General features: G+C 42.2%; 1 protein-coding gene across 7 annotated transcripts in view; it reads left to right on the forward strand.

Moving 5' to 3' along the window:
* The window catches only part of CDH13 (cadherin 13), a 1,150,740-nt gene that overhangs the window by 713,881 nt on the left and 422,165 nt on the right, over window positions 1–14,694 (forward strand). The window contains exon 7 of one of the 7 annotated variants that reach the window (XM_077133151.1): window positions 3,798–3,998. The exons of the other annotated variants lie outside the window; for them this stretch is intronic. Within the exon in view, the coding sequence (XP_076989266.1) occupies window positions 3,798–3,817 (20 nt within the window). The 3' untranslated portion in view covers window positions 3,818–3,998. Of the gene's footprint in view, window positions 1–3,797; window positions 3,999–14,694 lie in introns of those variants that run through there. 7 annotated transcript variants of the gene reach the window in all.

Here is a 14,694-nt window from a genome sequence, read left to right on the forward strand (position 1 = left end):
TGTTGCTCTAATGTGTTGTTGGCATGTGTCAACGCTGACATATTATTTCCCCTGGTAGAAGCAACAGCTGAAAGCTGCAGCTGAGAGCATGACTTGGGTTGGGGGGTTGCGGTGCTGTCAGCTCAGAGTCCCATGGTCTCTGAAGGTGTCCTTCGAAGGACAACTGACACTTCAGTCCCTCATGCGTGGGGGGTGGTGGGTCCCATGTAAATATCTTGCTCACTCTTTGAGGACCCAAGGTTGCACTTGGTGGTACAGCAGGATTTTGAAGAGATTTAGAGTCTCCTACTACAAGCCCTCCAGTTCAGTCTTTTAATAATTGCCTCTTAATAAGAACAATTTTGTGTAAATGGGTACGATTTCCCCCCATTTCCTTAGAAGATGTGTGGAAAGAAATCATTTGTCTTCAATCAAAGGGCCAAAGGCAAGGCATGGATGATGTCTCTCTCTCTGGGGAAACACATCTACCTACTCTTATGGAAATCTTTCAAGGTTCCTGCAGACCACTGGCTATCTTACTCCCACATTTTACCTTTCCATTAAGGAAGGTTTTAGAATTTAGCACTGGCTTTTTTGGCCAAACATATACTAATTAAAGCAGGCCATGGCCAGCAGGAGAACTCAGTCCTGTCTGTAACACCCGAGAACATGAAGAACAAAGTAGAAAAATCCGATTAGGCTGGACTTTGATGTTAAGGTTTGTAGTCTACTTGCGTGAAACCGCTGTGTGTTAAAAGCCTTGCTATGGCTGTGTCTGGATTATGCTGAAATAAATAAGTGGAGTAGTCACTCAGCAGGTCAGACAGGAGATGGAAGCCCAAGACCTGGTTTGACTGGCCTTATTCCCTTTGCTGAGCTGAATTGAGGGGATGTGCCAACAATATGCATATACCTGAGGTCCTGGAAGTGTTGCCATGGTAACCTTCCCAGACTACCAGGTGAATAATTATGTGCATGATACTGAAAACCTCCCTTCTGCTTCAAAGAGCTGGGTCTCTACGCTCTTTACCATCATGAAGCAGGAGGAGCGACCCTCTTCCTTTCCCCAGGTGTGAATGCACCCTTTGGAAATAAAGGTGATCTTTCTGTGGGTAGCAGAGGGTATTTGGAGGGGGGTGAGTGGAGATGGAGGAACAACAACAAGCCTGGAGAGATGGACAGAGGGCAGGTGAAGGGAGGACAGACCTTCCTCATGGTGTGTGGCAGCAAGTTGCTATTGATGGAGAGATGGCTTACGGTGAGAGAGACCCTGAAATTTGAATGTAATGTCCACAGAAATCTCCTTAAACTAGCCACTGTGCAAGAACAAGTTAGGAGAACCAGTGGGGAAGCTGTTAATGTGGCTAGAGTTTGAACAGAACAGAAAAGTGATTCCGGGTTTCCATCAGTGGCAATGGGGCCCTGCACATGAGTGACGAGACTGCAGAACGGGCTGGAAAAGTGTTCTAAATGTAAATGGCAGTGCTTACATCCGAGGCGACGGGGAGCAGGCATGTCTGTGCATATTATGTGTGTATATGATTAGGTACTATCCAGTGTTCCTTTCCCTGCACCCCTCTTTAAAGTTTCAGAAAAAATTTCCATTTTTATCGCTTTATATACATGTCATGATTTCGAAGAAAAATAGAATCCTTTATGCACACTGAATTTCTTGAAGCACAGAGCTATTTGGTTGGGGTGGACGAATCTCTGGCAAAAGCTAACCCACCTCAAACTTCTATTTATGATCGATATTATCCTATAAAAAATACATAAAAACTCAAATGTCTGTGCGGAGTAGCTTCTCCCAGCTATTTGGCCTACATCATTGTTTTTTTTATCTTTTTTAGCCCCCTCTGGGCTTCGCTATAAGCAGCAATTTAAATGAAGTAGAGGTTAGATTTGGGGTGAAGAACAGTGTTCAAAACTTTTAGGGAGAAAATTTCACTTAGATTTCTTAGACCCCTATAAGAGAGCTGCAGGTAGATTGAGCTCTGAAGCATCCATTAGGGCAGTAGAAGTCTTGGAAAGAAGATTGCATCCCCTTATCCATCCTCCACCACCTCAACCATTGACAAGTTGTAACAACCAATCCTGATTGACCATAAAAACAGGTGTCTCAACACTCTTCTGTCAACAACCCATTTTCATATCCATTTGCAGCCCATAGACACATGTGTGTTGTGGACGTTGCAGAGAACCCATTTTACAGACAGGGATGTCAACCCTGGGAAGAGTTTAATGACTTTCCCCAGTTTGCACAACCAATATATGGGAACGGGATTGAGAATTCAGTCCATATCACCTACCATCAAATCCTGTGCGCGTTCAACTCTCCATCAAACTTTGGAGAGCAGCCAGCAGACCATCGTAGCATTTAATTGAGTGCCTTATTGTACGCCAAATGCAGTATATCATCCTCTCTCATTTTCTCCAACTACTCAAGGGATACCACTCTCCTCATCTTACAGATGAGAACACTGAACCTCAAACAAGTTCAGGAAACCTGTCTAAGGTCACACAGCCAGGAGCCATGTACATATCAGTCAGTGCTCACGTCTCCGCCTTCAAGGCCAGCTTGGAATCAGCCACCTCTCCTCAAAAGGCCTGGATGAACTGTAGGGGAATTCAGAAAATGGTTGCTAATTTTCCTGATGGCATACTACTGTGTCTGCCTCAATCTTCTAGTAAAATTCTACTGGACCCACACTTGTATCTTGTTCAAAAAACTTGTTCAAGTACAAGCATGAGGACCCATATTTGTTCTGGGGCCTCGTGAGAGCTGTGAGAATTTCAAAGGCCTCCTGACCCAAAGACTTGCCCCTCTTGCCTCCACATCCTTCACTACTGACTCTTAGCTGGGGAAAGTATTTGTGTAGTTCTAGCTGTTGAAACAAGTGACAGCTGCTGATAGAAAATGGCCGTGTTTCTAACCAAATACGCAGGATCAACAAATTGTTTTTAATATGATATGAGCAATTTCTCAGTCTCTGGGGCTAAACAAGGTTAAACATCCAGGCTCTTGTCACTGTCTTCTGATCCCACATAACTAAGACCAGCCTTGCAGGGGTGCAACATATGCAGTTGCATGGAGCTTGATGCTCAGAAGGGTCCTGCACTTTATTTAATTGTCCACTGTCACTCATCTTGAAATTCTTAATGATTATGTGACAAGCAGCATACATCTTCATTTTGCACTGGACCCCACATGAGGAGTATAGCCAGTCCCATTCACTAAACAGCAGCCCAGAGCTCATCTCCTCAACTAGGTGAGACATCAAGCAAGTCATTGAACCTCTATAAGCCTCAATTACCTTGTCTGCAAATGAGCACAGGAGATCCAGTAGTGCCTAACTATTTTGAGGATTAAATGAAACATTGTGTTTTACTCAGTGCTTAGAATATAATAAATGTTCAGTAAATGCCAGTGTATTGTTACTACTGCGATTGTTCTTAAAATTCTGGCAGCATCCCCCTAGAAAAGGTAAGGCAAAGAGACATGCAGTTTGCATGAAGGTACATCCATCTCCCAGAAAAGCCACATGTCACTGTCATGTTAAGGTGTGCCGGGACGCCATCAGTGCCATCCATCACAGAGGAAGGTCACCCGTATTTATCTGCACGTGCAGACAGGAGGCCGTTTCCAGCTGCTCAGTGCTAAAGTCTAGGGTATTGTTTTGGGGCATCATTATTGGATGAAGGAAGATCAACAGAAAATAATGGTCTTTGAACTTTGCAGATCATGAGCTATTCCTTTTGTGGAGTCACAAGGCATTGATTTATAGGACCCAAGCTGAGACTCTGCCTGTTCCTCACAGGACCAGCCACATCTTTGTGAACCTGACATTTTCTGAGTGTCCAAGCCATGCCCAGACCTCAAAGCAAGGGTCAGAGGGCTGGGACCATGGATGTTTCTAGAGGGCACAGCTGCAGAGACCTTAGAACACGTCGCTGGTACCAGTTCACTGGCATTGTGCCCGCCGGCAGTCCGCTGGGTGATTTGAGACATGCTAACTGAGCAGTGTCCTGCTGGGCTCCCCAAAAGCAGAGCTGAGGTGAGGTGCAGGGCAAGTAGCTCATTTAGGGGGTAAGGGAGACAGGGTGAGGGATGGAAAAGTGGTCGGGAAAGGAAAGGCAGCCAATGGAAGGTGTGAAAACAAGCCAGCTACCAGAATAGACAAGTGGAGTATAGTCCCTTGGGGGAAAGGGTCTAGGAAATGGCATACAACACACACGTTCAAGTAATCCTGGCCCAGGGAACTGGGACACTGAGACCCTAAGCCCATCAGATGTTGATGAAGAGCAGGTCCCCAGAACTTTAATTTCCAAGCACTTTCGGCTGTCTGTGCACACAGGCAAATTGAGTTCTGGCAGCCTGAGGGCAGAGCCACAAGTGCTGGCTGTTGGGTTGGTCTCAGCTTTACCCAGCCTCCATGGTTTGTTAACCAGAATGGTGACAGGGGCATCTCCCACCACCCCAGACAGCTGGGGCAGCTTTAAGAAATGTCACTGGAGAGAGATGATGAAAGGAATGTCTTTATCTCCAGAGGATGTGACTGAGAACGAAGACTGACTCAACTTCCCATTAGGATGTGGGGGGGGGGGTGTTGGCGAGAGGTTAGCTTTGCCCAAATGATGTGCCCACACTGTCTCGAGGCTGTTGAAGAGAAGCAAAGATCAGCAGTGACATCCTCATCTACGTACGTCTGAAAAGCCAATGACTGCTGCCCTTCTTTACTTCCTTTGTTTTTTTCCACCCAGTATTTTCTAGTGACTATGTGCTGGCATCATTCAAGCACTGAGATATATCTGTAAGCATAACAGAGCAGACGCTATACCCCCTACCATCACCACACACACACACACACACACACACACACACACACACACACACACACACACACACCCCACACACCCCACACCCCACACCCCACACCCCACACCCGGTACGCACAGCCAAGCAAGGAGACTGGCAATGAATAAGAATTGAAATTGTGTTGAGTGGTACAAAAGAGCCATACAGGGTGCTTATCTCAGAAGGGATCGATTCTAGTTTGGTAGTATGAGAAAGGTCTCCTGGAGAAGATGATGTGAAGAGAGGAAGATGGAGTTTTATTGCTTTTTCATTTCTTTTTTCTTCCAGGATCCACCTGAGTTTCTGTTCAAGACACTGTTACTTATATTTTTAAACAAGTCCTACTGTGCCATACATGGGGAAAAAGCAGCCGAGCCAGTGGCCTTTGGGACATATGGCTGTCCTTGGCCCTCAGTTTTGCCTGGCAGCTGCTTCTTTCAAAACAGCTTCAGTTTCACGAAGATCTGATATTTGATAGTTGATATTTCATTCCTACCTCAGCAAAAACGTCCAGTTTGTCAAGTAGGCTGGTAGTACGTGCCTTTTCTGGTCACCTGCCTGCTTATTGGAGTAACTGCCTCTTAGCTTTTTGGCTCATTAGCTGTCAAGCTTTTTCTTCTCTGATGCTTTCACTCTTTCACAGTATAAGCCCTTTATGCTCAGTTGTCCCACCAGCCCCTTCGGCTTCCAGAATATTGGGTGTGTGGCTACTTTGTTTGATTTTGTAGATATATATGTTTAAAAGTGAAGTAATTCAGCAAAATGAAAGGAAGGACAAGCACCCTCCAACCTCTCCATGCAGAGAGAGTCTCAGTTGGCATGTAGACAAGCCTCCTTCCAGGGTACTCTGAGCATCTCTACCTGTGTGGATGCAGGTACATAATTCAACAAAATGGAACGCTGCATGGTTTTCTGTAACTTGCTATCTTTGCTCAGCAGGGTACCATGGACATTTTTTAAGTCAATAAATATCAAGCTGCATCATTGCTTTCAATAGCTGGTAGCTGGATCTACCATCATCTACTTAACAACCCTCTATTGATTTAAGTTGTTTTCACTTTTCTGTACTTACAATCAAGTCTACATGAGAGAACACCTGTCTTCCACTTCTGTGACCGTTTTTTTTTTCTTTTTTTAGAATAAATTCATCCACGTGAGAGTGATAGAATAGGGAATGTGTCTTATTACATTTTAGCACATATTTGGCCATTGCTGCTAATCAGGGGATATATTCTCTTTCTTGACCAAGCTCATGCACGAAGAAGATATATACAGCAGTAGTATTTCTTTTCACACATGAACAGACCAATGGATATTTTTGTTTTTCTAGATTATATTCAATGCCTCCAAGTTTTCATTTTAACTCACCATTTTGGGTTTTTGTGGCTGGAAAAGAGTGCATGGGTTGGGTCCATCTCCTCCCCAGCGGCTGTACGTTGGGCGGTCAGTGGAGTTCAACTGAGTGCCTTGCCCAGGATCAGTTCTCACGAACTTGCTGCAGTGCCCTTTCCATTGGACTAGGTAGCACTTGAATTTGGTGCAAATCAGTCCCTTGTAGTTGGCCATAAAGCAAAATTTTGTAAGGAATTGCATAATTGAATCACTTTCCTAAACAGAAAATTTCTCAAGTAAAATGACTCAGAAGTGTTGACTTATCTGAACTTTGATAGCTGTTGACTCAATCTAGTCATTGAAGAAAATGAATCTCTGCCCAATTTCTTCTAACCATGTCTAGGGGTCCCTGGCTTAAAACCAAGCCAGGCAGCTTCATTGAGATTGCCACCAGGGTTTTCCCTCCTTTGTATCCAAGCCCCTCTCCAGTGCATGTGCTGGGACCACTTGCTGTTGGTTCCCTGGAGCCTCAAGGTACCAAGAACCTAGTTAGACAGGAAGAACACCTGGACCCTTTCTTCTGTTAGAAGGCACCCAGCCAGTATAACGGTGTGTCTACAAGTTGACCATGTTTACCTTTGAAAACATGTCTTTTCGTTTTTATTCCTAACCCTCTCTCCCCTTACAGTCACATGAATCTATGGGGCTAGAGACCAATTGGAGACAAGCACCATATTATTTCCTGAATCACGCTTCTCCTTAACGATGAACTTCTATTTCTGGGCCAACCCGTGTATCTGGCTGTCTGTCTCCGCCAGACATCTACTCTAATACTCTCTCATGTCAGACCTTATTCAAGGCACTGAAGATAACCTAGTGAACTACATAGGTGTGGCTCCTAGTGTCAGGGAGATTATTTCCTTATTAATATAAACTGATGGGTGTCACAGTCCAGTAATTTTTCACTTTTAGACTGGAGCTAGGAGCCATCCCCCAACACTCTGGAAGGGAGAAGGATATGTGGCATCAAATGTAAACAGTGTAAGGTGGAAGTAGGATAGAGAATCATGGGTCACTGCAGAAACTTGGCAATCATAATCTTTTTAAAGATTGGCAGGAATTTCTAACCAAACTGGAAATAGGGTGAATGTTAAGGAGCTGCAAAATGCCATAGGAATCTGTCCCTTAAACCTAAGGATCTATTCTGAATAGTCAACGAATTGAATTTTTAGTATTGCAGTGGAATAAAATAAAGTGGCAAGTTCATAGTGGTGGCCCAAAAGGCATTAAACTGTTATAATTTCAGGAAACCCTTATGCAAATCAGTGTCTTATAGTCTTTTCGATCAGTAAATTAACTCAACAAATATGTGTTGGACATCTTCTATAAACCAATGTCCCAGGTGACCAGGACAATTTAGAATTATACTTCTAAGATATTTATATGTTTTGGGGGAAGAAAGGTATTTAATAATAAAATGTGTGAACAAGATAATTTAAGTCCTTTGGGCAAAATAGTGCAATGTGATGAGATAGAAAAGCTCTGAGATCAAGGTTGCCCTCACTAAGGAGATGACCTTTAAGGCAAAACTAAAGAGAATGAAGGAGCCAATCATGTAAAGAAATACAACAAGAACATCCCAGATAGATGGACCAGAAAGTACAAAGATTTGGGGCAGAAATGAACAGGATGTTGAAACACATATGAAGCCAGGGTGGTTGGAGAATGCTAACGGGAAGTACAGCACCAGAAAGTTCAAGGAGGTGGAAAAGGAGAAGATCACTCTTAGCAGGAGTCAGCAAACTATGGCCAGTGTACCATCAATTGTCTGCCTTTCTTCAAATAAAGCTTTATTGGAACACAGCCATGGGCATTCATTTACACATTGCCTGTAGAGGTACGCTTGCTATACTGGCAGAGCTGGGCCATTGGGGCAGGGACTATATGTCCTATAAAGTAAAAATATATACTACCTAGTCTTTCCCCGAAGAAGTTTGTAGACCCTTTGTTCAAAGCTCCATAAGTTTTGATTGCATTTTAAATTTAGTAGGAAGCCCTTGGATGGTTTTACACAAGAGAGTGGTAAGATCTGATTTACTATTAAAATATGGCTTGTTTGCTCTGTGGAGAGCAGAGATAGGGTGACTAGGGCTATTTTACGTTCAGGTGTGAGAGGACCACCGCCTGGAACAGGATGCTCCGTGGCGATGGAAAGGGTCATATAGGACTTGGTGGTGAGCCCACGATGAATGGGGAACCACTAAATATTGAATCGTCTTGTGATACTAGACTATTATAATTGATGCCCAGTACAGAATTATTGTAACCTTACACATTTCCCTCAAGTGCAAACTGGATTTCACCTTTAGTTTTCCTTATAAGACTTAAACTTAGGGCCAGGGGACTGGATTATCTTCTCTTCGTCCCTTGATTTTCAGCATTTAGCAGAGTTCCAGATAGAAATTTGAGTAGCCCCTCAGAAAATTCCATTCGATGAACGAATGAACAGATGGCAGTTTTGCAGTGCTCAGTGAGAAGGGCAGAGGAGGGTACATAAAACATTTGCACCCTTACTTCCTAGAGTTTGCAGAATAATGAGGAAATCAGACAAATACATCTGGGCATTGTCATCGCTGCTGATGGGGTAAAGGCAGGAGGCTCTTGGGAGCATCTCACAGGGACTGAGGCGGGTAGGGGGGTCTTCCCTGGGCAGGAAGGTAGCCAAGAAGGAATAATTTTTGGAATAATTCTCCTAGTTCTGTTGTAAACTTGGCACTGGTATAAATTCTTTACCTATGTAATTTTTTTTTTTAATTATAGATCTTGCAGTTGTTTTATAATATGGAAAGCAGAGGCTGAGACAGGTTAGGTTACCTGTCCAGAGTCACACTTCTGGTGAGTGAAGAAGCCAAACTAAGGCCCGTACAATTCTAACTCCAGCGTCTTGTTCATTTATTCTCCTATCCATATGCCCATTTTCTTGGGCCATTTAATTAGCATTAATGACAGTGCTCAGATTAATCCAAAGCCATTGCCCTGGATCTAGAGAGCCCACCTTATGTGCATGTGTGCATATGTGCACACATGTTTACATAAGAGACAGAAAGGGGGAGAACTTCAACCTCCGTTAGTCGAATTTTTTAACTTTTTGTTGTAGTGATGTATATTCCGCTTTAATTCCACTCAAAATATTCCACTTTAACCACTTTCCAAGTTTGCCAGGTCGCCTCTGTGCAGGTGGCTTACTCCCACACAGCCAAATTCTCTCCCTAGCAGGAGATTGGGAGACAGTCAAGGAGAATTCTTGAAGATTCATAAGGCATGCTGAGATGTGAATCAAGACAGTCTACAAATGTCACTTAGGAAAGATTTATAATCAACGAAAGAGCTTGATAAACCAGCTTTTACCAGAACCTGGGCTCTGTAAAGATAGTGTCTCTTCTGAGGACAGAGTTTAAAACTAGGGGCTTCCATCTCTATACAAATACCTTTGAATCACTTTAGGTTCGTCTTAGTATCCATGCAGTATTTTTTTTTTTAAAAAGCCCTCAGTAATTTATGTATAGAACCACCTCCCTTCTTAAGTGAATGGAAGAGATTTAGTAATCTAAGTTCAATGGGGAGAAGGCATATAAAATCCATTTCAAGTACATGTTTTATAAAATAGAGGTCATGAGTTGAGTTTTCCAGTACCAAAGAAGAATTTTTAATGGAAATATACCTTCTTGCTTTAATTATGCTTGTATATTTTTAAAAACCAATCACAGTCCCCAAAGCTATTATGTTATTCAGAAGCCTGACAAAGATTTCTCAGTAGTTCAGTTTTGGGAATTTTCACTCTTTTTTCTTACTCTGGTTTTCTACTTTTCTGTAGTGTGTCACTGCTTTTACCTGCAGAGAGGTTTAGATCCTGGGTTTATAAGAGGTCGTAACAGGAGTGCCTTCATCTTGGGGAGGGGGTTTGCTCTGTCTCCTTGGGAAAGTTCTCTTTCCGTTGCCATGGAAGTTCTCGTTGTCTGTTTCCTTGGTTCATCAAAACCAGACTCCATCACCTACTTTGTCATGTGTTTTTTCACTTATTGTCACACTTTTTTTTTTACCCTTTCTTGCAAGGAGATTTTGTCGATTTTTGCCCTTTCTTGCAAGGAGATTCTGTTCTCCTTAGTCCACACTGGCGTCATATACCAGGACTGAAAGTGATGAGATAAACACGAAATTAAGTCAATCAAGCTCTGTCTGTGTGTGAAGCATCACTAAAAAATGGTAGTATGGATTTTAGTGAGTCTGGAGTAGAATATTTCTCGTGGTTTAACTTAAAATGTTGACTGTGTAACCTAAGCAGATAAAACCGAGGTACAACAAGAGATGCACGTTACCATTGGCAGAGAGCCATTATATGAATGCAAATAGCATAGAACAGTGGTTTCAGCTGGGGATGATTTTGCCCTCACCCAGGAGGTATTTTACCACCACTGGGAAAGGGATGGAAGACATTACTGGAATCTAGTGGGTACAGTCCAGGGATGCTGCTAAACACCCTACTATGCACACGGCAGTGCCCCGCAGCAAAGAATGAGCTGTCTCAAGATGTCAGTAACACCAAGGTTGAGATGGGGAAAATAAAGAGTTTCAGTTAGGAACCCCAAATTAAAAATCAGAAGGAGAGATACTACAAAGTGTAGGCACTGGCACCTCCATGTGACAAGCTCCATAGTGGGTGATGGCAGGGGTAGGCTCCTCCAAAAATGACCAGTTATCATGTAGCTAATTCTAATAGTGAGCCTTTCATGATGTGAGCTGTTGCCAGGTCCCAGGCTAAGGGACTCCCATGAATTGGTTATCTCATTCGCTCACTGCAGCAGTTAGTGAGCCATTTTTCCAATGAGGAAATTGAAGCTTAAGAAACATAAATAATAAATAATAATGAATGAATGAAGGTAAACAACTTGTTCAGAAAAGTGGAAATTGCTGGTTTCTTCCCCATTACCCATCATCCTGTCGTATAGAAACAGGCCCCAATTTTACATGGTGGCTGTGTATTCATCTGATAACTATATTGGTCAGCCTCCCTTGCAGCTAAATGTGGCCATGTGATGACTTTCTGCCCAACAAGCTATAAACAGGGCTGTTGTGTTAGACTTCTGGAATGGATCCTGCAAGGAGCAGACTGAGCTAGGACTGGGCCCTCTAACATCCTCCTACCTCCTATTTTTTGTTATTGCTCAGAACATGATGGTTTGAGACTCACGCAGCCACCTTCTCTGGGAGGTGACCTTGAGGGTAGAAGCCATGGGCTAGGAAAGTGGTGCAAAAGATAGAAATAAACCAGGTTCTTTTGCCTGAGGAGCACCAGGCCAGCTTTGGACTGTTTCTGTCCAGAAGTATTTTACAAAAGTCAAAAATGACTGTCTGTTGTACTAAGTTCACTGTTACATTGGATCTTCTTTGTTTATAGCTAAATATGCTAACTGACATATCTAGTGCCACTCAACCAGTAAGAACTACAGCCCAGACAGTTTGACTCCAAGCCCATGCTTTTTAACTGTCATGTTATGCTGGCCAAGACATTCAAACCCACACACTTTTCTGTATGCATTTCATGCAAGTAGTTTAGTATGGTAATCAGAAAATTGAGTCTTTATTGGAATAAAAATGATCTTTGATGTGATTGTTAGAGTTGTTTCAAGAAAGCACTTGGTGGTCTCTGTCATTAGATTTTTTTTTATTAGTTTAAAAACATATTCAGTGCCTTATGATGGGAAATTTCTTAACATAGTTGTTTTGACTCTTCCTGTCACTGTAATCTCAGTTTATAGGCCAGCATTGTTGACCTATAAATATTCCAATAGCATGTGTTGCCGTGCAGCTGCCCTGTGTGGGCCCAAGTCCAGAGCCTGGAGGCTGGAGAAGGAGGAAAAAGCTCGAAGGAATGCTAACAAATCGAGAGAAGGTTTTCAGAGAATATCGATTTTTTTTTTCTTGCTAGTAAATCAACTGGAAATACATCATTAGGATGTACCTGTCAGTTTGTCAGAGAGATCAGTGTGTTCTGACCACAAGAAGACAGCGCGAAGGCTGAGGTCACTGGCTCCCACATCCAAAGGACACAGGTTTGGGTTCTGCTCCCACCACTGATCATAAGACCCTGGGCATGTTGCCTTCCCTCTCGGTGCTTTGGTTGACTCCTTTGCAAAATGAGGGTAGCTACTAATGATGCTTCCAAAAGGCAATCGTGAAGCTAATAATAAAGCCTAACAAATACCACATGCATCATGAAACTCAGCTGTTCCTGGGCACATTCTTTCAAGGTAATGGGTTCAGGAGGGTCTTGGTGCTTGTAGTGGCCGGCAGAACTTTGGAATCCAGCAGAGAAGAATTCAAGTCTTAGTTCCCTCTATTGAGTTTTATAGAATTTGAACTTCTATTTCTTCATATGAAATTTGGTGATAATCTATTCTGGTAGAATTTTGTGGAACTGAAATTAGCCAAATTTGAAATAGTGCAATAGAAAAATATTAATAAAATTTCATTTGTGTACAAATTTAGGAACAGCAGGATCTTACAAATTTTAAACATTTGTCAAACACTACACAATTTCAGAGCTGATTGTCAGGGTTCTCTTTATTGACATATAACTCATAGCCCAGAGGTCACCCACTTAAGGTGTACAATTCAATTGTTTTTAGTGTATTCAAAGAGTTATACAAGCATTGCACAAATAAATTTTAGAACATTTTCATCATTCAAAATGAAACCTCATCCCTTTTTGCAGTTATTCCCTCATTTTCCCCCAACCTTGCTGGTTTTAGACAGCCATTAGTCTACTTTCTGTCCCTGTAGTTTTATTATGGATATTTTCTATAAATGGAATCATAACGTATGGTCTTTTGCTACTGGCTTCTCTCACTCACGTTAAGGTTTGGGGGGGGTTCATCCATGTCCTAGCATATATCAGTACTTCATTCCGTTGTATTGCCAGAAGCAGGGTTCATTTTGAAATACTTTACTCTTGCAACAAGGAGGTGTTTCTTAAGCGCAGCACAAATACAGTTTATCCAACCAACAATCGCTGATATTTCAAATAATTTGGAATTTGCAAAAATCAAGATTAATCTTGACAACGGATGGTAAATTTGCATCCTATAAGCTAATCTTGCAGTTGTATGAGAATTGAATGAAATAATATATGTAAGCTCTTAGCAGCAGGGCCAAATATATGGTAATCACTCAATAAACGGTACCTTCCCCTGTTTTATTTTGGCTTTATAGCAGATCTTTTGTCATCTGCTGTTCCTTACTTTTAGGAATTCCCATCTATGAAAATTCTCTTTAATAAAGTAAAATAATCGTAGGTTTCTTCCAACAGGCTTGCTTACCAAGTGATTCTGAAACGTTATTTGAAAAAACCAACATTTTACTGAAATTGCAATTTTTTTGGAAGCCCGTCAATGGCCCATGTTAGGTACCCCTTCGTAAATTTCCACCAACACTGACGCTTCATAAAGTTATCTGAGATCTTTACTACAGGTGATCTGAGTACGTTTCTATTATGGCAGTGTCCTGCTGGGTATATTAGCATTAATGAAAGGCAGCTTTTGGAAACGACCATTCTCCAGATCTTACCTGCCTTATTCCAGGTGTTATTAATAAACCTTATTAAGGTATGTAAGAGAATAACTTTCAGCCATCCTGTGTCTTATACCCTCTCCCTTTGCCCAACATAGTTAGGAGCCAGACCAATCAGGCATCTTCACTCATTCAACAAACCATCACAGCTTGCTCATGGGTAAGACATCTGGGATGTGTACTCTCAAATTCATCATCTCATTTAATTCCTATTTAATAACACTGGGTATTATTAGCTCCACATTTCAAGTGAGGGAAAAGCTCCAAGCGATTAATACAGATAAACAAAGGAGGAACCACGTGAGTATCTTATTAGAAAAACCCCGTCTTCCTTCCCAGAGACTACATTTCCTCCGTCTTGGTGTGGGTTAATTACTTCTTAGTATGCCTGTTTGTCCTCTAAAATAAGATTGACTTATCCTTATTCAGTGGTCTCTAATGTAAGCATTCAGTGCTATCTCCCAGTGAAGGCTATGCATCTAAATAGGAAATGTTTATTTTATTGCTCAGGAGAGAGGCAACAGGCTAGAAAAACCTGCAGCATGGTTTCAACTGAGAGTTTGCAGTCTATAAAGCTGCTCTAGATCATGGCTTTCCCTAGGGACTATTCCTTATGGGCTGAGACAATTGCCTAGTCCCAACGACAACTTTAAGGGCAAGGACAAGCGACATTAAAAGATGGCAAAGTCCACCAGGAGAAAATTTTCTAGACTTAGCAAAACTAACTGTTGATCTAGAGATTAAATCCATCTGACAAACTATCAGTCCTAGAAAGCTTTTTGCTGCACAAAACAAAATGACAATTAAGATGGCTTTAACACCACGGTAGATTTTTCTCATATTTCAGGAAGCTTGGAGGTAGGTGGCTGCTGCTTCGTGCTCCAGTGACTTGCTAGTGCTGC

This window comes from Tamandua tetradactyla, chromosome 16, assembly GCF_023851605.1.
Source record: "Tamandua tetradactyla isolate mTamTet1 chromosome 16, mTamTet1.pri, whole genome shotgun sequence".
Lineage (NCBI taxonomy): Eukaryota > Metazoa > Chordata > Mammalia > Pilosa > Myrmecophagidae > Tamandua > Tamandua tetradactyla.